Source organism: Erpetoichthys calabaricus, chromosome 1 (assembly GCF_900747795.2).
Source record: "Erpetoichthys calabaricus chromosome 1, fErpCal1.3, whole genome shotgun sequence".
NCBI lineage: Eukaryota > Metazoa > Chordata > Cladistia > Polypteriformes > Polypteridae > Erpetoichthys > Erpetoichthys calabaricus.
The window spans coordinates 198,919,284-198,943,705 of record NC_041394.2 but is presented as its reverse complement, the minus strand read 5'-3'; the positions used below and the strand labels follow the sequence as shown (position 1 = coordinate 198,943,705).

The 24,422-nt window shown below is 36.7% G+C and overlaps 1 protein-coding gene across 2 annotated transcripts in view; it reads right to left on the bottom strand.

The window, feature by feature from the left end:
* Positions 1–24,422, bottom strand: part of nell2b (neural EGFL like 2b) — a 369,230-nt gene that overhangs the window by 99,319 nt on the left and 245,489 nt on the right. For both annotated transcript variants that reach the window (XM_051920793.1, XM_028810691.2), the window contains exons 14-15: positions 11,265–11,387; positions 10,513–10,608 (exon numbers count right to left, since the gene is read on the bottom strand). In XM_051920793.1, coding sequence (XP_051776753.1) covers positions 10,513–10,608; positions 11,265–11,387 — 219 coding nt within the window. The remainder of the gene's footprint in view (positions 1–10,512; positions 10,609–11,264; positions 11,388–24,422) is intronic.

The following is a 24,422-nucleotide window of genomic DNA, read 5'->3' as shown; positions in this document are numbered from 1 at the left end:
TTACAATGAAAATTAATAAAATAAAAATATTAAAAAAAAAAAAAAAAAGAAAACAGAAAAACATTTTCTGTTTTAGCTGTGTGTTCAGCTTTTCTTACCTCACATTTCCTCCATCATTCTGTATTTACACCGATCATTGTAGACACGGAACACACATGAAAGGTATGTAGCTGAAATCATGATATTTCATTACTTATTACTTATATAATTTCATACAAACGCATTGCCAGATAAACATTTCAACACAGACTTGAACCTTGAGGGCAATGTCTTCATCTGACTGAATAGAGGGTTGCAGCAGGCTGCGTTCTGCTAAACTACACATTTGCAAAACAAAAGTGAGCTATTAGCGCAGTGATAAGGAGCTACAAGCTTTTTGGTGTATGTCAGGAAAATTTAAGGCAGTCGGGGACAACAAAAAAATTCATAACCTTCAGGGATTGTAGTGTTAAGCAGCTTGAGCTAAACTTAGTATGCCTTATTAGTTTACATATGTATTACTATTTAGCATGCTCATTGGTTACTCAAATTAGCATACTCACAAGATACTGTATATACATGCACCCTGTGCAAGCGCAAACCCTGTGACATCCTCTCCAGGGTTAGTTCATGCTTCATGCCAGATGCTGCCAGGATAAGATCAGCCTTCTCACAATCCTATAACTGGATTAAATGGATTTTAAAATGGATAAATGGATTGCTCTTATGATCTCTGCACCTGCCTTTAGAAATGGCATGCCCATTTTATCTATGGGCATTAAAAATGGAAAGAAGCACAAAAGTGAAAAAATAAAATGAATCCTAATATAGTTATAAATCCATATCAGTGATAGGTGTATCAATGTTTCAATTACTCCTTCTCACAACCTGCAGATAGTGCAGCTTGCAGCTCCCACTTGTGTTTAAACATATTGTGAGGATATACAGTATATGTAATGAGACCATGTATGACAATCGTTCCAATACGATGGTAAGTTTGTGCTTTGCTGATTCCAATAAAGTCTGATTTGACAACACACCCGTGGATGCAGTGGTTTATTCATGAATCAATGCAGTGATTTTGGTTTCTGTTTTTTTTTGTTTTGTTAAGCTTTCTTGTGATTCTGATCTTTGCTTGTCCTGACCCCGACTCTCCTTTTCATGCTCACAACACTGTTGGACACTCTGATAAGGATTTGAGGTCAGTTACAGAACAGAGATAACCAAAACAAAGCGCTTTACATGAGTGGCATAGGAATGCCTTGAGCACATTATAGTAGGTATATCATGTTGGAACACAAAACATCCTTGGCTTTTGTGCTGTTTTCCTTCGGTTCAATCCCCCCCCCCCCCCCCCCCCCCCCCCCCCCCCCCAAAATGAAATTATATTTGACATTTTTATTGTGACAGGTCTTATGGTTTTCAATTAAAATAAAGTGGTCCAGCTTTTATGTATGCTTTTTCCCAAGGATGTAATTTTAATTTTAAAAGCATTCATTTTTCCTGTCTCACAAAACTACTGCCAAGCTATTTATTTTAATTTACCTTGTATTTCTTAAGGACATACTATATTATACCTGTCTAAATGCATGTAACGAGTGCCTCTTCAGCTTTATTACATGACAATGTACCGTTTGTACCAAAAGAATCAAAGCAGAAGCCTCATCAAATTTGTGTCAAAACTATCAGCATTTACGTTTTCAATCTGTGGATTTTCTAAAGCAGCATGCTTCCTTATGAGAAGTACATTTTAATCCTATCGTAACCTTATTTTAATATATAGAAATATGGTACAGCAAATGTTCTTATAATTTTACAGCATTTGTAAAGAGTTTAAGTCTAAATCAAATGAACCAATTTCTTTCATTTAATATGCACTCTCATACAACTGTAGAATAATACACGGTTAAACTGCAATCCTCAAAGACTAATATGCAGTATAGAAGTAAAGGAGCTCCAAGTCAGATAAAAGGCATTGTGTTTAAATTTACAATTATGCCTGAAGCTTATTATAAAAAAAACTTTTATAACTGCGCTATTTTGCTGATGCTCTTAAAACTGTGAATTGATATGCTTATGAGAATGCCGAGTATCGATACCACATGCGGTGAGTGGCTAAATACTCCTGCTCAATTTGCAGATCATACTATTCGAAGCAAGTAGGCACAAACTGTACCAATGAGTCATGTGTGGGTGCAATTCAAAAGAAAGAATGAGTACGTCAAAAGACTTCAAATTCTTCAAACACAATCTGGTACAAGCCACCCGACACATTACCCTGAGTAAGGAAGGGCAAATTATTTAGTGCTGCATTCAGAAACTGAATGGTGATGAAAGGGGCTGACACAGTTTCTATAAGGCAACTGATAGCTACAATTAGTTAACAAAGACGGCATAGCAGAGCGCATAACCTGTCATATTCTGTCCTGGATGGGATTTGACAGCTAATTACCTAACAAGGTTCTTTTCAATTTAGTAAAAACAAGTATTATCAGGAGCAGTGAGCTAAGAGCTACCGATGATAGTGATTACAAAATTATCACCTGGTCTATTAAATCCCATTTCTTTTTGTTTCATGCTGATGGAGGGATCAGGATATGACAGAAACCCCCCAAGACCACAAATCCAACCTTCCAGATACCAGCATAGTATCTGGTGGCAGCAGCGGTGGATATGGACCATTACCCTTTGGTAGACATTTGATTATTTGATATAAGTAGAGCAACATTTCATGCCACAAAATATCTGGGCATGGTTGCTAGTTAGGTGCAGCCCTTCATTACAACAGTTTACCCATCTAGGAAAGGCCATCTATTTGTCAGTAGAATACCATGCCACATCACATGAAGCTACATCACATCACAGTGAATTAAGCTTTATTGCAATGACCTCACCAGCCATCAGATATCAACATAAAAAGAATTTATTGAATGCCAAGACAGAGTGACTTGCAATGTGGTACCACTAGTGTACCTAATTAAGGAACCATTCAATGCATGCTCCGATTCATTATAATTCATTTATTTAATAACTAATTCACAAACTGTTTTGGATGCTGTTTTTATTCTCCTTTCTTCATAACACAATATTCTGAAACTGGCTTAACCTAATTCATGGCTGAGGGCACCTTTTGGTGCAAGGCAGGAAACAACCCTGAAAGGGTGTGCCAGTCTGCCACAGGACCCACTTACACACAAACACACACTCATTCTCAAGTGGAGCCAGTTCAGTATTGGTAATTCACCTAACATTCATGTTTTTAGCACAGTAAGTGAGAGAAAAATGGAAGTATCCTGAGAAAAATTCACACCGATATATAATAAAAATGTGCTAACTGTTGTTACCTGCGTGTGCATTGAGGGCTCAGATAATGGTAATTTCCCATTGATTAACACCTTATTTCTCCTTCCCTCTGTAGATTGGAAAATTGATGGCTTTAACACACTTTTGGTGTCCATCTGCCTGTACCCTCGTCTTCCTGTGGGAAGTCCTTATCAATGTGAGTTCCTCCATCTTGAGTAGTCTGTTTTGGAGACTCGTGTCTGCAACCATGTTTTTCTTTTCTTTCAACATGTCTATAACTTCTTTGAATTATACGTGGTTTGCCTACAGATGCTCCAACTCTTCACAATTGTTTGTGTCCTTTCTTACCCTGTACATTGAGCAACCAACTGCAAGAGTTGAACCTAGGATGGTAGATTCATATGGCAGCATTTCTAACTACTTAAGACAGAGACAGTCGATCCATTAGGCGACATAGGCAGCCACCTAGGGTGCTTTCATCTGAGGGGCATCATTTATGAAATTTAAGTAGCACACACTCCAAACACCATGGGGACAACACCCAATTGTCGAACTCTGATGATACTGAGTGGGCCCTGTTATCTGCTGGGTGCTGTTTTTGAAAATAAAAAAAGTGCACACATTTCATACACCAAGGAGCTCACAATCCTTAACGTCTATAGCAGGGGTAGGCAACGTCGGTCCTGGAGTGCCACAGTATGTGCAGGTTTTTGTTCCAACCCAGTTCCTTAACGAGAACTCAATTATTGCTGATGAAGCACATATTGCTTAAGTGACATTTTAATGCTTCATTTTAGTGGTCTCGCTTGTTAAGGTTCTCCAACCTTAATTGCTTATTTCAATCTTAAACTGCTGCATTCAGTGTTTTAATTGCTCCTTATTAGCAATAAGATGTAAAAGACAAAGCAGCCAGCAGTTCTCCAGCTAGCTTTTTTCCAATTACATCTGTGTGTGTTCATCATGCACGGTTTGATTTAATAAAACACTTAATAGAAAAATGTGACAGACTGAAAATGATCTGTTTTAGGCTTCAAATCATTTGGATGATATCCTTGGAAAGGAAAAAAATCTACGATATAAAAGCCTTACATTGCACAGACTAACAAGCCATAAAATTAAATAAGGTCTGAGATTGGCAATGATTGGTTTCTAATTAAGCAATTGGGTTGGAATGAAAACCTGTAGCCGCTGCGGCTCACCAGGACCGACATTGCCTACCCCTGTTTTACATCTTATTGCTAATAAGGAGCAATTAAAACACTGAATGCAGCAGTTTAAGATTGAAATAAGCAATTAAGGTTGGAGAACCTTAACAAGCGAGACCACTAAAATGAAGCATTAAAATGTCACTTAAGCAATATGTGCTTCATCAGCAATAATTGAGTTCTCGTTAAGGAACTGGGTTGGAACAAAAACCTGCACATACTGTGGCACTCCAGGACCGACGTTGCCTACCCCTGGTCTATAGTATATACACAAAGAGGCACCATGCTACTGAAGGGGCATGCACACCAGACACCAAGAGGGGACGTCCCCATTGCAGGTTATTGAAGTCTAATGATACCAACCACCCGCTATGGACAACAAGTGGTGACAGCCATCAACCCCGACTACGGCTTCAAATGGGCTTTGTCTGGCACTGATTTAAGATAATTTGAAGGCTAACTGCAATGGTAAAATGTGAGAACAGCTTTGCTTACCCCATACACTACAAATAATGTTTGTGAAAGTGAGTGGTTTATTAATTACAGAAAGGCAAATATCATATTTACATGTATAATAACATATAGTATTACTTTGTGTGATTACACTGTTATTACCATTCCATCCTTTATATTGAACAAGGATGGTTTTTTATGTAATGTCTTGGCACTGTCCTGTAACACATTGTATTATAGCATTGTGCACACTTAAAAACAAATCAAAACATTTTCTTTTAATTGGCCTAGAATTATTGTGCAATGTATTTTATGAAAATGAGCACATAACCTTGTACACAGCTTTTGGTGGTTTACACATACATATATGATAATGCAAACCATTATGCAGTAAGTACAGCTTCAGTACTAATTCATTACACAGAAATCAAGGGGATTCAATACATATACTGTACATACCATTATTCAGAATCTGTATTAGGCTAAAGCCGGAGTAATAAAAGTGCTTTATTTTAATAGTTGTGCATCACATTTTTATGTAGTGTTCTGTGTCTAAACCATGTATACACTTATTTAATGAGTACTTTCAGAATGTGCTTATGCTTTCTATATCAGATCATAATAATATCTACATGAAACTTAAACAGCATATAAAATAAAGACAGAGCCCATTCCTAGGACTAAAAACTCATTTTTACTCTCTATTATAACAAAAAGGGGAACTAGGACCTGCTCTTTACTGACCCTGAACAGACAACTCTTTTCAAGACAAGAGTGGTCCTTAACCATGGTCTGACATAATCTTGGTCAGTTAATCACATTGGAGGTTTTTCTAAATATGCTGACCTTGCAGAAGGCTCAAGCGTGCTCACGCTCTGCTGATTAGCACAGTTCTTAAAGGAGCTGGCAGTTTTTCCTCCCCTTTGATTTCTCAACTGATGCAGCACTTGAAAATATCAATTATTAATTATTGAACGTCAGCAAATTGCTATACAACGATCTTTCAAAAATGCTTCCAGGGTCTATTTATAATGTTCAAAACATTTGAAATTCAAATGATGCAATTTAACATTTTGGCTAATGAATTCTAATTAAGGAGTCAGTCTACAATAAGGTTAAATTTATTCTTCATTTGCAAGCAAGCTCGGAGTGGCTCACATTACGTTGTAGCATTTACATGGGATGAACAGGTAAATTACGGGAAAATATCACACAGAGATTCTTACCATGTAAAAGGCCAAGGCCAAACATAGAGCTATTTGAACAAATCTCATTTTTATTTTAAGGTATAGATAGATAGATAGATAGATAGATAGATAGATAGATAGATAGATAGATAGATAGATAGATAGATAGATTATATAAAAACAGATAAGATTACAATGATATTGCTTATGGAATAAACCTGCCTACTGTAAATTTTTTATTGTCTTTTACAAGTTTACCATAAACTGAATTGTGTTTGAAATGTGAAATACATGTTAGTCTAACATAGTGCATTATTTATCAGGAGAACATGAATCATGTTCTCAAGAAGCCTATATCGTGCTGTAATTTATTTTACTTTTTTTCTTCTGAAATTTTTATATCAAGTAGGTTTAGCTCCAGGGTCGCATACGTTTGTGCTTATTTTTCATGATATATTGCTGCATATTTTAGACTAGCGTTACATTAATGCCAGTCACTGAGTATTTTGTTTATTCCCCCCACTCTGTGCTGTCTTGAAAGTTATGTAATATGCAGGAATCTGCCTGTTGATTTATTTGAAAACTAATTTTATTATTGAATGCTGCTTAAGGATCCTGAGAAAGTTTTATTTATTATTATTTTTTTAATGAGAGGAGGTCATCTGGTCTTGATGAGTATTTAATTGAAGTATCCAGCGTGCTAATTGACAGTATTCTTGACATAGTAAACTCATCATTAGATACGGGGGTCTTCCCAGACTGTCTTAAGACTGCTGTATTTAAACCCCTACTCAAGAAAAATAATCTTGACTCCTCTGCTTTTGAAAATTTTAGACCTATCTCTAACTTGCCTTTCTTAAGTAAAATTCTAGCGAAGGCAGTCATTATGCAGCTAATTGACCACCTCAATAAACATGCTATTCTTGATAAGTTTCATTTGGGTTTCAGAACAAATCACAGTACAGAAAATGCACTCGTTAAAGTAGTAAATGGCTTGCGGGTAAATGCAGACAGAGGCCATTTATCTGTTCTCATCCTCCTAGATCTGAGTGCTGCATTTGACACCATTGATCACAATATTCTTAGAAATTGCCTTAGTCAATGGGTGGGCCTCTCTAGCAAAGTCTTAAATTGGTTTGAATCCTACCTAGCAGGTAGAAAATTCTATGATTGTTGTGGTATTTATACTTCAAAGACACATGATACTCTATATGATGTTCCACAAGGCTCTATCTTGGGTCTGCTGCGCTTTTCGATTTACATGCTTCCGTTAGGTCAGATTATCTCTGGGCATAACATGAGCTACCACAGCTATGCTGATGACACGCAACTGTACTTATCAATAGCACCTGATGACCCCGACTCTGTTGATTTACTGATACAATGTCTTCTGAATGGATGAGTAGTAATTTTCTCAAGCTAAGTAAAGAGAAAACTAAAATCTTAGTGATTGGCAATAATGGATATAATGAGGTTATTAGAAATAAACTTGATACATTAGGATTAAAAGTCAAGACAAAGGTAAAGAATTTAGGTGTAACTGTTGGCTGTGGCTTGAACTTTAAATCACATATTAATCAGATCACTAGAAGAGCATTTTTTCACCTAAGAAATACAGCAAATGTTAGACCTCTTATATCACTGAAAGATGCTGAGAAATTGTTCATGCTTTTGTTTTCAGTCGACTAGATTACTGTAACGCACTCCTCTCAGGACTACCCAAAAAAGACATAAATCGATTGCAACTAGTGCAGAATGCAGCTGCTAGAATCTTAACTAGGAAAAGAAAATCTGAACACATTTCTCCAGTTTTGATGTCACTACATTGGTTACCTGTGTCATTTAAAATTGACTTTAAAATACTGCTTATGATATACAAAGCCTTAAATAATCTCGCTCCATCTTATATGTCAGAATGTCTGACACCTTACACTCCAAATCGTAACCTTAGATCTTCAAATGAGTGTCTGCTTAGAATTCCAAGAGCTAAACTTAAAAGAAGTGGTGAGGCGGCCTTCTGCTGTTATGCACCTAAAATCTGGAATAGCTTGCCAGTAGGAATTCGCCAAGCTAATACAGTGGAGCACTTTAAAAAACTGCTGAAAACACATTACTTTAACATGGCTTTCTCATAGCTTCATTTTGGTTTAATCCTGATGCTCTGTATATTCAATTAATTATCATTACTATTCACGGTGGCTCCAAAATCCGTACTAACCCCTACTCTCTCTTCTGTTCTTTTTCCGGTTTTCTGTGGTGGCGAACTGCACCACCACTACCTATCAAAGCACCGTGATGTCCCTACATTGATGGATTAAAGACCAGAAGTCCATGACCATCATCATCAAGTTCTTCCATGAGAACCTTGAATACACTGAGGACTGATTAAGGTCATTTATGTTAGGTAGAATGCCTAGAGGGGGCTGGGCGGTCTCATGGCCTGGAACCCCTGCAGATTTTATTTTTTCTCCAGACGTCTGGAGTTTTTTTTTTGTTTTTTCTGTCCTCTCTGGCCATCGGACCTTACTTTTATTCTATGTTAGTTAGTGTTCTCTTATTTTAATTCTTATTTTGTCTTTTTTTTCTCTTCCATCATCATGTAAAGCACTTTGAGCTACATTATTTGTATGAAAATGTGCTATATAAATAAATGTTGTTGTTGTTGTTGTTAATGAGGCTGCTAGCCATTCTAAGGGTATAGATTTCCATGGGAAACTAAATTATCATTTAGAGAACTGTAAAAATATATTCATCTCTTAAATATACCAAGATTTTCTGTAATCATTTCCAAAAATCTATAAATAATTTTAGATTTTTTAAAATTATTACAATATCTTAGTAAGTGTACTGGATTTCATATATATATATATATATATATATATATATATATATATATATATATATATATATATATATACATACATATATATATATATATATATATATATATATATATATATATATATATATATATATATATATATATGTATATAATAAGAAGGTCTGGTGCTGAATCTGTTCATCTACAAATATACAGAATATAAGCTAATTTTCACAAAGAGTTAACCATTTCAGTGGAAAATGCTACTAGCTTCTACTGGTTGGGGTGATAGCCTAATAGTTAATGGTGGTGCATTTGGGATTTCCTCCCACACCCCACAGATGTGTAGTTTATATTATTTGCACACTTAAAATTACCCTGTGTGAATGTGTTGAGTAATGAAAATCCAGTTTTGGGTGCAACTAGTGCTGCCGGGATTGACCATTGTCCTCGTAATGCTATAGCTAAGCCGGCTAGGATGAGAAGTCTGGCAAAAATAAAGACAGGCCAGGAAAATTAAAGAAAGTTTTAAATCCATAAAGAGCACATGACCAAAAAGGCAAAAATCTAAATGTGATCAAAACTACCACAACTAAAACTTTCACTAGAAATTGTTATTGGAAAAACAGGCAATAACCCTAACTCTGTAAAGTATTTTTAAGATAACTACATGCACAGCAAAGTTTTGTTGTGAAATGCAGAAGCTTGGATACTGAGAGGTGCATTCCAACATCTAATATAAGCGGAGAGTGAAGACATCACGAGACCCTTAACAACATAGTCTTCCATCCATCCATTGTCCAACCCGCTGAATCCGAACACAGGGTCACAGGGGTCTGCTGGAGCCAATCCCAGCCAACGCAGGGCACAAGGCAGGAACCAATCCCGGGCAGGGTGCCAACCCACCGCAGGACACACACAAACACACCCACATACCAAGCACACACTAGGGCCAATTTAGAATCACCAATCCACCTAACCTGCATGTCTTTGGACTGTGGGAGGAAACCCACGCAGACACGGGGAGAACATGCAAACTCCACGCAGGGAGGACCCGGGAAGTGAACCCAGGTCCCCAGGTCTCCCAACTGCGAGGCAGCAGCGCTATCAACTGCGCCACCGTGCCGCCAACAACATAGTCTTGCCCATGCAAAAGTAACTAGCTAAATGGCGTAAAACAAAATGGCACTGTGAAAAACTTTGCAAAATAATGCTAAAATATTAACATATTGAAAAATTATTTAAAAAATAACCACAGAATCTCAATCAAGAAGATTTTCAATGATAACAAGTGGGACGAGAAAACGGATGATAAAATATCTTACTCATGCCTACATATAAACTAATAACAGGTTAAAATACGCAGTCTGAGTGGGCCATCATACTATGTGTTTGTCTCAGAAGAAGCGATCCCCCATAAGCAGATTGCCACAAATTTTGATCATTTTGTAAATAGAATGATGTACAAAAGGGAAATTAAACATAACTCAATTAAATAAGTTATTATACCACCTGTAAGTATAATTTTTGCTTAAAAAGTGACTTGAATGCTGTTAACTCCTACCTCTTTCACAAATGGATCCTGTAAAACCCGGAGGGCACATGCAGGTATTTGGAGCAATACAGGTACCCCCATTTTGACATCCATATTCACAAAAAGCTGAAATATGAAAATAAAAGGCACTTTAGATTTTTTCAAAATGTAAGGTTTAAGCAATGAAAAAACTGGGCTGAAAATACCAAATAATTAAAAAAAAAATCAAAACTGAAAAGCTACCAAAGCGTAATTTTAAGTGATTTCTACATGCATATACAATGTTAAAAATGTTTTTGGGGATATCAAAGCAAGTAATTAATATTTGCTTCTTTTTCCGGATTTAAATTTCCCATTCCATAATTTGTCTATTGTAATTACTGTTCTTTTTAAAGCTATTTTGTAATTATCTAGAATATTGAAATCCAGCATTGCTTTAATATGCAATTATCAACTCTCCAATCAGAACGTTTGTTGACACAATTGTGAAATGCGTCATTGTAAATTAATTTGGTGCACTTTTCAAATAATTAAATGCTCATTACACTCTGAACCCGTTAACTGCAGACAATCAGTGGCAATGCTTTACAACATGCAGATAAGAGATGTTTATCTTCACTTCACAAAAAAAAAAATATGATTTGCTTTGGAGAAAGGTTTATTGATTATCAGTATAGAACGAGCTGTTAGTCTTGATATCTACCCATTTACATACTTCTCTCTCCAGATGTATACAGGCGCACATTATTCTGTAAAAAATATACAATTTTAAAAAGTCCTACCTTTACAAAATGTACCATTGCCAGTATAGCCAGGCTTACACACACAGCTATGGCCTCCTACTGTGTTAAAACACAGAGCGTTTTCATCACAGCTGTGCTGTCCTGTCATGCATTCATCATGCTCTGCAAAAAAAAAAAACAACAAAGAGATGGAAATAAGTAGAGCACCATGAATCATCAGAGTCATCTTCTTCAGTATACATAGAACAAGCACCCATACACTTCTGATTTTTGTTTTCTTTTCCTTTGTTATAATTTTGCTTTTTAAAAAAATAACTGTGGCGCTCAATTTAACAAGGGTGCCTAACTTTATCTAGGTGACTTAATAAAGCATTACTTAATGCATCAACACAACATTCACATAAACAGTCAACTTTATTAAAATGAATCAACTGCTAAATACTTCCTAATTCCTGGGAAGATCTGTATTATTTTAAAAGGTTTACTTTTCTTCATACATTTCCCTCATTTCATTTAAAAAGGCACAAGGTAAAAAACCTCAAACACTCCACAAGTTTGTAACTGGTGCTAGATATAAGAAACTCAGATGCTGAACTGTAAAGCGCACATCTCTGGCACAGCAGAGCCTGCTCTAAATCACCAAGAAGTCACGTAAGGAGCTGAATTTTCAATTTAGTAAACTGTTTATTTGTCATTTAACTACTAAATAAATAACAGTAATTTATATTTAGCCAAGCAGCCTTGGTGAAGGGCTAGATATACAGGAGTTCAAGGGAGTAAAATATATATCTTTCCATTTTCTGATTTTTTTGTACTGTAAAGACTTGGTAAGTATCTCTACAACAGAGTATCAAACTCATGTATGAACTAAAAAAAGAAAACAATGTTTTAATAAGTTAGTATATGTCGTAGTATTCTTATCTAACAGAATAGCTTCCGTGTCCAAACTAGGAGTTTTCAGAGTAGTATATTCTTCACGTGGAAGACTGAAATGTCATATTTTTATTGCAGACTATAAATTAAACCAATAACTCCCTATATCAGACAAAATCTTAATAGCTACATCTGAATTATTTCCTGTGAAGTAAATCTGAGTTAATGTAGTGGAAAGTAAACATTACTAAACTGATGGTCCTTTAGTGTTTACTATAAGCTGATTTAACAAAACTCTTATTACTATCATGTCATGTCTTTTTCTAACCTGCTTACTCCAGACCAGGGTAGGCTAGAATAGGGCACAAGGCAGGAACAAACCCTGGACAGGGTGCCAGTCCACTGCATAGAAAACAAACACACACACACACACACACACACACACAGACCATGGACAATTTAGCATTGCCAGTTCACCTAACCTGCATGTCTTTGGACAGCGGAAGGAAATCCATGCAGACATGGGGAGAACATGCATACTCCTCACAGGGAAGAACCGGGATGTGAACCCTTGTCTCCTTACTGCGAGGCAGCAGCTCTACCGGTGCGCCTCTCACTCTTATTCAGTATAATATAAAAATTATATCTGTACACTACTAAATATAATTTTTGAATTTTTAAAATAAGTACATAGAACAAACTCATGCATCATATTTTAGAAAATGTTTCACGTTACACTTGACCCCATTAAGCACTAATTTTGTCAAAATCTGGCGGGTGCAACTGGAGCTCTTAATGAAGGTTAAGGGTAAAAAATATCTGTGTTTCTAGTAAAATGTGCAAATCTTTATTAAAAGTCTTTCAGATTTATGGCAATAATATTCCACAAAAGATATGTATATTTCTGAAGGACTACTAAATCAGTTTTAATATTGTTAAGAACCACTCAAGGTACACACAATTTATAGAAAGACACCTACCTACACTGCAGTCAGATACAGAGGGTCACATAGCAAATGGGGAATGTCATCTGAACCATTAGCATTAAAGATTCAGGCCCATCTCATCAGTGAATAGAACACGTTGAATGAATTAAAATAATTTAGCATCTTTAGGAATCTCTGTATTCCCTTATGTGACTGTGGGTGTAGTTAGATGGCCTTTATGCTATTTCTGTTTGAGGTAGGCGTCTGTTCATTCAAAGACCACATTATTTGACAATTTAATGCTAATTCACAGCCAAAAGGATTTCTTTTGAAGTGTGGACACATACAGTATAAGAGCAATTGTGAAGCAGTCCACACCACTGTAATTCATGTAGCTGTAAATATAACAGCAAAATGAGTATCAGGTTAAACTTTCAGTAAAAAGCCATTTGTGGATATTAATGTACAATTTGTATTGATATACTTGGTTTGCTTAAGGATTATGTGTCACAATCAACTGACTTGTTAGTTAGTTGCATGGTCTGCAGTAAGCAGCAGGAAGGCTAAAAAGCTAGGATGTTGTTTTATTATTTTATATATTTCCCTGAAGGCATATCATGCATTCATTGCTGCTTTTGAAGGTATATACACTGCAATTTTTATTTTTTTTATTTTTGTAGGTACATACACTGCAAATACAGTCCAGCTTCCTCATTCATTTTTATATGCTTAATAAAGTATGAATTTAATGAAGAGTGAAATAATATTTGAAAATTAGTTACTTGTTAAACATGTTAAACACATTGTTATGTTAAACATGTCTAAATATTATTTATTTGAAACATTACCATAAAGGCATATTATGCATTCATTGTTAGTTTTGATTTCTGTAGGTGCATACACTTTAAATATAGTCCCTCATTCATTTTTATATGTTTAATAAAGTATGAATTTAATTAAGAGGGAAATAATATTTAAATAATTCCTTACAGCTTCTTTTATGTGTAGTGTGAAATTATAATTACTATATTTAAGACAGCACCTAAAGGAAAACAATGTTTCAAACATTCTTTAGCATATTGACATAAAAATCATAAAGAAAAAATGGTAAATGTGCTATACAGATGCAGTTTTCTAATCCATCTATCCATTTACTAAACTCATTTCACTTTATTATAAAGCATCCAATCTTTAGCTTTTCTGTTAAACATTTCCAAAAACGTTTTTAATTTCTCAAGTAAAAATCAATTCATTTTCTGACCCAACTCATTTCCAAGTCTCAAGCTATCCATACATGATAAGGCACAAGGAAGGAACCAGTCCTGAATTTCATCTTTAAATTTCAACTGTCAGCACAGAGTCACAAGATTGAAGACGGCCTTGGCAGTAGTTGGCAAAGGATACGAAACAATGCCATTACAGGTTGCACTCTGGCATATACCCACATTCACTCTCATACTACAGATTTAACAGAAGGTCATCTAAGCTACAAGTCTTTAACATGTGTATGGCAGCTGAAGTATCTTGAGATAACTCATGTGGACATGGAAAGTACATTCAAGTATCACAAAGGCAGTGTCTGAGGCGGAACTGAAATCAGAACTCTGAAACTGAGAGGAAGCACTACTAACTACTGTCCTTCACTTCTACCGTCAGCCAAAAAGACCTCAATAAACCAGAAGACACCTGATATCCATCCAAGCTCCACTTCCAAACAAATCTTTTTCCATCCACCTGTGTTTTAAATGAACCAAATTAAAGCTATTGATATTATTTGACTAGCACAGAAGTCAGATATTGTAATGTGACCAGCCTGCTCTACTTTTTGCCTGCTATAACATTGCAACATTAAATGGGTTATCGTGGCAGTCAAATCTTTGCAATGTATTTGTTCTTTGTTTATCAGACATAACACAATGGAATAATCTCATGCCTGTGTTTTTAACACTTGTCTTGTACGTTTCGAGTGGCTGCAGATTTTCTTCATGGGATAGTATGATTTCACCATGCGGCTGAAAGTTATAGCCCAATCCTACGGTGAACTGAGTTTTACATCGTTACTTGGCAAGATCTTGCTTTGATGTTGTTGTATCAGACAAGTCCAATCCATGTTGTAAAGAATGTGCACAATGTTATATAAATGGACAGGCTTTAGTATGCCCCTTGTTTGAATTTCTTTTTTTTTCATTTTCTAAATATTTGATTCCTGTTGCTACTTTAAAATGTGTGTACACAGAAGAAAATAGTAAAAATTTCACTCCAATATTGACCAGTTTGCTATTTCAATGGTAATTATTAGCTGTTTAATGAAAAAAAGAAATTAAAAGCTCACAATGTTATTGAGTGAAGTAAAACAATACAAGAAAAAAAGAGAATTTGTTGAATATTCTGCTTTCTTATATAAAAAGACAGAAGCTTGAAAACATAGGGCTGGAACAAGAGATTAGCTTATAATTACAACTGGCAGGGGCAAAAACTAACAGCCGCAAAGCTTTTCTGGGACTCAGGTTTAGAACCATATTAGTCCTTACTACATGATTTCACTCATTATAATTATAAATGTTTTTAAAAAGAAGTTATGGCATAGCTACATTATAAACGTAAATTTGCCTCTTGTGAAATAGTATTTTACAATTGCACTTTATCCATTATTGAACAGAATTATTCATCTGGGACCAATTGTCCATTTTACATATGAGGACACATTTGGCTAAGTCTTACATCATTTTGCATTATTCAACAGAACATCTGGACAGCACGCTCATCATAGAAGTCAATAAGGAACACTTTAATGATTATTAGTACATAAATTTTTCATTTCTCTGCTCTTGACAAGTGGGGAAAGCTAGGAATAGGCACTTCTTTTATTTTGTCTATAAATTATCCCATATAATATACTGCCAGAAACCTACAAAAAGATCTTCTTTATATGCCTGTGGAGTAAATAATGACAGTTACTGAAGCAGACTGAATGTGCTTCATTCAAAGCTGGAATAATTCTCCATGTTTACATCAGTGTACATTTATAGTTAACATTGCTAAATGCCAGTTCATCGCCTATAAAATATCCTACCTTCAGGAAGAGAGTTCATTTTCTTCATATAATGCAATCTCAGACTGATGTTGACTCCATTAACCTCAAAGACTCTAACTGACAAAGCCATAAATAACCTGTACCCAAACACCTCACCTATTTACACATTATACAGAGCTCAAGCAACAAGTCAACAAACAGGAGCTGAACCATTTTATTGATAGTATTATTTCAGAATGATGGTGCATTTTTGACACATTGACATTTTCACAGATGTAATTAAGAAGCATCTGTTAAAAGAAAAATGTTTAAGGATGCACTAAAAAATAAGGTCACCTAAATATGTTTATAAGAACTCAGACAAAAATATGAAGGTCACAGCAAATTATCTGACAAAACAATAGGCTTGTTCATGGTTCAGAACTACATTAGATGCTGGCTGCAGCTTAATAGATAATGTAAACAGATACTTGCTTCTGTTGCCTTCATTCTTCATAATAATGTATTGCTTAAGGGCAATTTGTCTGGAGATATGTGCTCCTGATAGTCACCCATGATAAATTGGTCTAAGGGGAAGGGCCAGACAAAGAATAATCAAGAAAAAATTACTCTCATGATGGTTTGACACAAAACTAAATTAACCTTACTCGCAACAGGGATGCTACAGTAGGATCCTCTCCTGTTGCTGGGCTTTGGTGTGGAGTAACAGGGGAGCAAGCAGAGTGAAGATACAGAGAGAAAGCCTGCCACTGTTTAACATGATACCTTCCAAGCTGCTGTACAAGTCAGAGGCCCAGCTTGCTTGGCTGAAGAAAAAAGATCTTTTATTATGACTAATTTTGAATGGGAGCATCATTCTTTATGACTGCTTGCTAATGACAGGTAGTGTATGCCAGTGCATCCTATATCGGGGGCAGGTTGAATAAGCCATTTGCAGCTGCCATGTTGACTTAATCACATATGAGTCAAACACTCATGGGTCTGGTGCAATGCTGGTCAAGCGACAGACAAGTCTAGGGCAGATTCCAGCATAATAGACCTTCACAATGGACATGAAAAATAACTTCTCTGGAGGGGAAGAAAACTGAACTTCATGTAGGAAGTTAAAAATGACTGATTAGAAATAGTTGAAATCATTCCTAAACATAACATTTTTTTTCTGTAACCAGATTTCTCAGTCAAGGTTGGTCTCTCTCCACTAATATGAATTTACCCTATGGAAGAAGCCAAATGTGAGTTTAGGGTACTCACAAGATCCCATCTGGGTGTAGTATAGCTTGTCCCAGTGCACAAGAAGGTTCCATCTCTTCCCAGAATATCCAAAGATCAATAATCAAATTTGTAGTCAAGTTATTTGCATTGACAGTCATATGCCCTGGACATTTAATTGGCAAATGATTACCACTCTGCAGTCAGCTTGCTCAGACAGACAGACAGATAGATAGTTTGAACTGGAAATGACTAATGGACACCACTGTTCTGGACAAGTTCAGGTCTCAGTTCAGGAAGAGCTTCTGCTGCATCTCAGAAGAAATCATTGACATGGACTCTGAATCACCCTGTTCAAGACCACCAAAGTAGATGCAGCTGCAAGTCTGAGAACTAAAGTTAGCTAAGAAACCAACAGATAAGGAAAGCTGTCAAGTTACTGAAATGGGTCCTCTTGGCAATTTTAGCAGTTGAGCTTCCAGATTTGCCTGAGAAGTACTGGCAGAGCAGAAAGTGGCAACAGCCAATGTGAATGACCTTTTGGTCAAACATTTGATGACTCAGGAAATGTAGACAGCGTGTTGCCGAGCTGTTAAAAAAAAGCATCTTCAGTGTTACATGGAAGACAGGGCAAGTGCCTTGAATTTTAAAAGAATGGAGAGAATGGACAGTGTGTGTTTCAGTTATTGAAAGATCACATTGTTTAGCATCCTTGAAAAGCATATATCATAACTGAACCTCAAATTTAGGAGGAGCAATGCTGATTCAGTCTTGGCTGAGCAACAACGGTCTCACTAGTTGTTGTTGCAGAGAAATTTGAAGGGGTCATGGGATTTGTGCTAGGATTGTCATTGTGATTCCACAGGTCCATGCTTTTCAGACCCTGTGTTTGTAGAACAAAAGTTTTATTAGTGTGGCTAAACATGTGGACACAATATCAAGGTGCCACCAACGCTTGTATTCATTTTGGGAAGCTCAAGGTGGGCGGCATGGTGGCGCAGTGGGTAGCGCTGCTGCCTTGCAGTTAGGAGACCCGGGTTTGCTTCCTGGGTCCTCCCTGCATGGAGTTTGCATGTTCTTCTCGTGTCTGCGTGGGTTTCCTCCGGGTACTCCGGTTTCCTCCCACAGTCAAAAGACATGCAGATTAGGTGGATTGGCGATTCAAAATTGTCCCTAGTGTGTGCTTGGTTTGTGGGTGTATGTGTGCGCGCCCTGCAGTGGGCTGGCACCCTGCCCAGGGTTTGTTTCCTGCCTTGCACCCTGTGTTGGCTGGGATTGGCTCCAGCAGACCCCCGTGACCCTGTAGTTAGGATATAGCGTGTTGGATAATGGATGGATGGATGGAAACTCAAGGTTTCCTCTCTGCTATGACCACTGTTGCACTCCTGATTAGACTATGATGACCAACATATACTGGAATGTTTTATAGCTAATTATGGTTAGGATGAGAATTTGCCGTCATATCTAAAGGTCATGGTCCTTGCATAAAAAAAATAAGAGCTGCTAGTAAGTTAATATTAAAAGTGGTGTCTCTCAGGGGTCAGTAATAGATTTAATCTTGCATACATGCTATAAAATGTTTCTTCATAACAAGAATCATAGACACATGGAATAAATTTCCAGGTAGTGTGGTAGAGAAAAGGACATTAGGGCCCTTCCAATCTAGACTTCATGCTATTTTGGAGAAATTGGGTATATAGGATTGGCGGATTGGCGTGCTTTGTTGGGCTAAACGGCCTGTTTCCATTTCAAATTTTCTATTCCCTGCCTTAAGAGGAGGAGTTTAGGTACATATCTTAGAGTCTTACTCCCAGGTGAAGGTAGAGGTATTCACAAGATTTCCTAATGAACTCACACTGTTGCAGTTTCATAGATGTTTCAGACTTCGGTCACGAAGAAGGAGCCAAGTCATTGTACAATATTTTGTTTTACTGATCAGTCTACTGCTCTTTCTTCACTGTGGAGAATGAGCAAAGAATCAGATCCTAAGTACAAGCAGCCAAAATGGGGTTATAGTCCAGGGTTGCTGGGCTCAAACTCCGTGGCATGGTGAGGAGTTTAATAATGCAGAACTGCTACATGGACAAAAAGGTGCCAAATGAACTGCTTTGAACATGTGGAGAGGAGGGAAAACTGGGCTGACCCCTGAAGAAAGTAAAACCAACCTAAATTTCAGATATATAGTAATTATAGTCACTGAACATTCACTATATACACCTATGAAGAAAGTGCACTTCACACTTTGGTTATTATGAATTTGGGAATACAGTAATCCCTCGCTGTATCGCGCTTCGCCTTTCGCGGCTTCACTCTATCGCGGATTTTATATGTAAGCATATTTAAATATATATCGCGGATTTTTTGCTGGTTCGCGGATTTCTGCGGACAATGGGTCTTTTAATTTCTTGTACATGCTTCCTCAGTTGGTTTGCCCAGTTGATTTCATACAAGGGACGCTATTGGCAGATGGCTGAGAAGCTACCCAACTTACTTTTCTCTCTCTCTCTCTTGTGCTGACTTTCTCTGATCCTGACATAGGGGGATTGAGCAGGGGGGCTGTTCGCACACCTAGACGATAGGGACACTCGTCTAAAAATGCTGAAAGATTATCTTCACGTTGCTGCCTTCTGTGCAGCTGCTTCGTGAAGCGACATGCTGCACAGTGCTTCGCATACTTAAAAGCACAAAGGGCACGTATTGATTTTCGATTGTTTGTTTTTCTCTGTCTCTCTCTATCTTTCTCTCTCTCTATTTCTCTGCTCCTGACAGAGGGGGTGTGAGCTGCCGCCTTCAACAGCTTTGTGCCGCGGTGCTTCGCATACTTAAAAGCCAAACAGCCCTATTGATTTGTTTGCTTTTCTCTATCTCTCTGACATTATCTGCTCCTGACGAGCACTCCTTTGAAGAGGAAGATATGTTTGCATTCTTTTAATTGTGAGACAGAACTGTCATCTCTGTCTTGTCATGGAGCACAGTTTAAACTTTTGAAAAAGAGACAAATGTTTGTTTGCAGTGTTTGAATAACGTTCCTGTCTCTCTACAACCTCCTGTGTTTCTGCGAAAATCTGTGACCCAAGCATGACAATATAAAAATAACCATATAAACATACGGTTTCTACTATTTCGCGGGTGGCTCTGGAACGCAACCCCCGCGATGGAGGAGGGATTACTGTAGTATTATATCCATCCATTTTCCAACCCGCTGAATCCGAACACAGGGTCACGGGGGTCTGCTGGAGCCAATCCCAGCCAACACAGGGCACAAGGCAGGGAACCAATCCTGGGCAGGGTGCCAACCCACTGCAGGACACACACAAACACACCCACACACCAAGCACACACTAGGGCCAATTTAGAATCACTAATCCACCTAACCTGCATGTCTTTGGACTGTGGGAGGAAACCGGAGCACCCGGAGGAAACCCACGCAGACAAGGGGAGAACATGCAAACTCCACGCAGGGCGGACCCGGGAAGCGAACCCTGGTCCCCAGATCTCCCAACTGCGAGGCAGCAGCGCTACCCACTGCGCCACCGTGCCGCCCTGTAGTATTATATCCATCCATCCATCCATTTTCCAGCCCGCTGAATCCGAACACAGGGTCACGGGGGTCTGCTGGAGCCAATCCCAGCCAACACAGGGCACAAGGCAGGAAACAATCCTAGGCAGGGTGCCAACCCACTGCAGGACATGTAGTATTATATGTTAACAGATATTTACTGAGACCCTAAAACTTTCACTTACACTTTTGCTTAGACTAAAATAACCTATTTGAACGAATGTGGCCCTTCACCCACTGGGCCCCCAAGCTAGAGAACCCCGAAAATGAGGAGAGGTTCAGGGTGGCAGAGGGGGCTTTGAACAAAATGTTTACTTAATAACATGTAACCAAAAACAGAAGCTCAATGTTCTACTATCTGCCAAAAAGAAAAATGAAGCTTAAAATCTTTAGTCATTGCCCACCAGAACTATTTGACTGCCTTCTCTACTTTGACTTTAGCAGACATCAACATCTTACATTTACTGTGTGTAGTTGTTGAACACCCGTGTTAATAGGTAGAGACATTTCTCGTTCCCTTCTACTGTACCTCTAAAACAGGCACATATCAAAAGGCAGGTCTGACAACACTTTCAGGGACTGAGTTTGTATTGCTTTTGTTTTTATTTCTGCCTTTTCAATATTTGTACTTGTTCCTGATTTGTTTATCTTTTCATTCAACATTATATATTTATAATTTATTTTTTATTAGCTGTTATTTTAGATTTTCTTTATGAGTATAGTTTTGTTTGAATAGGTTTAATGCACAATTAAAAACTAAGAAATAAGCTGTATACTGTATATTGTTTGGCTTTTAAAAGAGTATGATATATATCTCTGAAACCTGATCTGAAATAATAAGTTCAGGAAGCCCACCTAAATGGTCCTCATAGTGCCCACAATTGCCTTGGCTAGTCTTACTTCTATTGTAATCAGTAAGAACCATAATGCCATTGGACACTTGCATTCTAGAAATAATGATTTTTGATTTTTTTAGGAAATTTTGACATTAAATATAAACTGCAGATACTGTATACTGTTTGTATAGTGATGTGAAAAGGAATTCTTTCAGACCTGTGGTTTACATATCAGAAAACACCTAGCAATAGTGATGATTAATTACACATGGATCTGCCTGTTATTTTGTTTAAAAAATCACCAGACTCATTTCCTGTCACATGTAAAAAGTCTATTGAGCAATCAGATGTGTGTTATGTTTGTATTGGTAAGAGGATGCCCACTTTGTCAATTATGGTGGACACCCTGGCAATCACAATCTCAAAGTTGCATTGGAGACAAAAAGAAGGAGCGATGTGCTAAAAATTAGGTATACTCCATTATTCAGAAGTTTATAGAACCAATATTAGCAGCAAATTAGCAAACTGGCATTAAGATCACGACTGACTACTACTTATTACTACCAGAATATGATCTTCCTAGCCTCAAAACTTACAATTCAGAAAAAAGAATAATGTAAACCTTCCTCCTCTGTGAAATGAACAAATTAGGCTTGATACTGTATATTAAGTGGCTGGGTACTATTTTGTTGCAGGGAGTTCGTTGAGAAGAAAAGCCCACTCTGTGAATGTTTATATACAGTAGACATCTAAAACACAACCATGATCATAGACAACAAAGAGATTTATAAATTACATTGTATATGCAATGTATTATGCATTATACATAATTATGCATGCAATGTATTATGCAATGCAATGTATATGCATTGTATTACATTGTATATTTGTCACATGCAGTTAACACATGTAGCTTACAAAATCCAGTTTTTTCTTTCTTTTACTTATAAATTGTGTTGCTATGCAACAGCAGCATATTAATAAATTAGCCTTTTCATTAACCAAGGTCATCCAAAAATATGACAAAACGTTCAAAAAATTATGTAGATATCTTGAAGCTGGGTTACCGTGCAAGCAAAATATACAACTGTGCTCAAGAGCACTAGTAGTGTTTGATCTCATTTTGATGTAGATTATAGGTTATTTTATGTCATCTTTCTACCTCTTAGGAGAGGATAATCAACATTAAATAATCAATATGTTCTTTTGAGTGAAATTGGCTACTTTAACCATATAAAAAATAACACTTAAGTGGCTTTCGTGAGGAAATTGAAAAAGATTTATTTCTTATTCAGTATCCCAAATTATGTACAATCTTGAAAGCTACATCAAAAGATTGAGTGTAATGCATTTTGGATTGTTTCACTCTGCAAGCAACATATAGTATTTCATCTCCAAAAAAAGAGCCGCAAAGGATGCAGGTCCAATTCATTTATTCTTAGAAGACCACCTAGAGATGAAAGGCATGGGGTTGTATAAGAAGATTAAAACTTGTATACTACTCAAGTGTATAAAGCATATCAACTCTGAGGTTTGAATTACTGCAAAACCCAAGCCCCTTTTTAAACCATTCACTCTCTGAATAATGGACACTTAAATGACATCTATGACCAGCAAGTAATTATTGTTGACCTTTTTAAGATGCAAAATAAAAGTATCTTGATTCTCTATGATTTGCTGATTCATTTCTGAATCTCCTATGCAGTTAATAGAAAAAAACACACAAAATAGAAAATTAAAAAAGTAATTTGAGAAAATGCAACATGAATATTCAAATTGAGTAATGTGTACAGGCAGTCCCTAGGTTACGTACAAGATAGGGACTGTAGGTTTGTACTTAAGTTTCAATGCTATAACAACATTAAAAAAAGATTCCATAGGATGATGGCATCCGTAAAAAAAATGTTTCTATTAGGCAAAAATAGGTTTTAACAACACTTTAAATAAAGCTGAAAACATTACAAATGTATTCAACATTGGACAAAATTCCCATCTAAACCAAAACTCTGCAGAAATTTGTGTCTAGCTTAAAAATTGACCAAAACAGCCATTTCATGACAGAGTATCCCCATTGATTTTCCAAAAACAAAAATAATATAAAGAAATCTTTTAGTTGAGCTCTTGTAGGAAATGTAGGAAAAAAACTTTAAAATATATATAAAATGAAATACATATTTCTGAAAATTATGTTTTTAACGGAGTAGTATAATTTGATCATTATATTATTTGATAACAAAGTTCACTAAATGCCAAAATGTGGCATTTTGCCGTTTTTGTGCATATATATATAAATATATATATATATATATATATATATATATATATATATATATATATATATATATATATATATATATATAGTGGGGAACAGCCCAGACACAGACAGGCGGACACCGTAGGTTTGACACCACACACACATTTATTCATATTGTACCGCTCTCAGCTCCGGCACGATTATAATAATTAAATAATCCGGGGCGCGAGTGACCAACACTACTTTCTACTACACCACTTCAAATTATAGAGACACACCAGCAGGAGCAGGATAAAGTTGAAATGATTATTGATAGACAATACACATTATCACCGGGACAACAACAACAACAGAAAACCTTATATGTATAATATCGCGCTGCAGCGCTCCCCCTCCCCGCACAAAATCACAACACAAACCCTAGAAAACATACATTACTAATTAGGACTTTAGCAGATGGCAAACACAAAAAAAAACAAGAACAATGAATTTATAGTTTTTTTAAA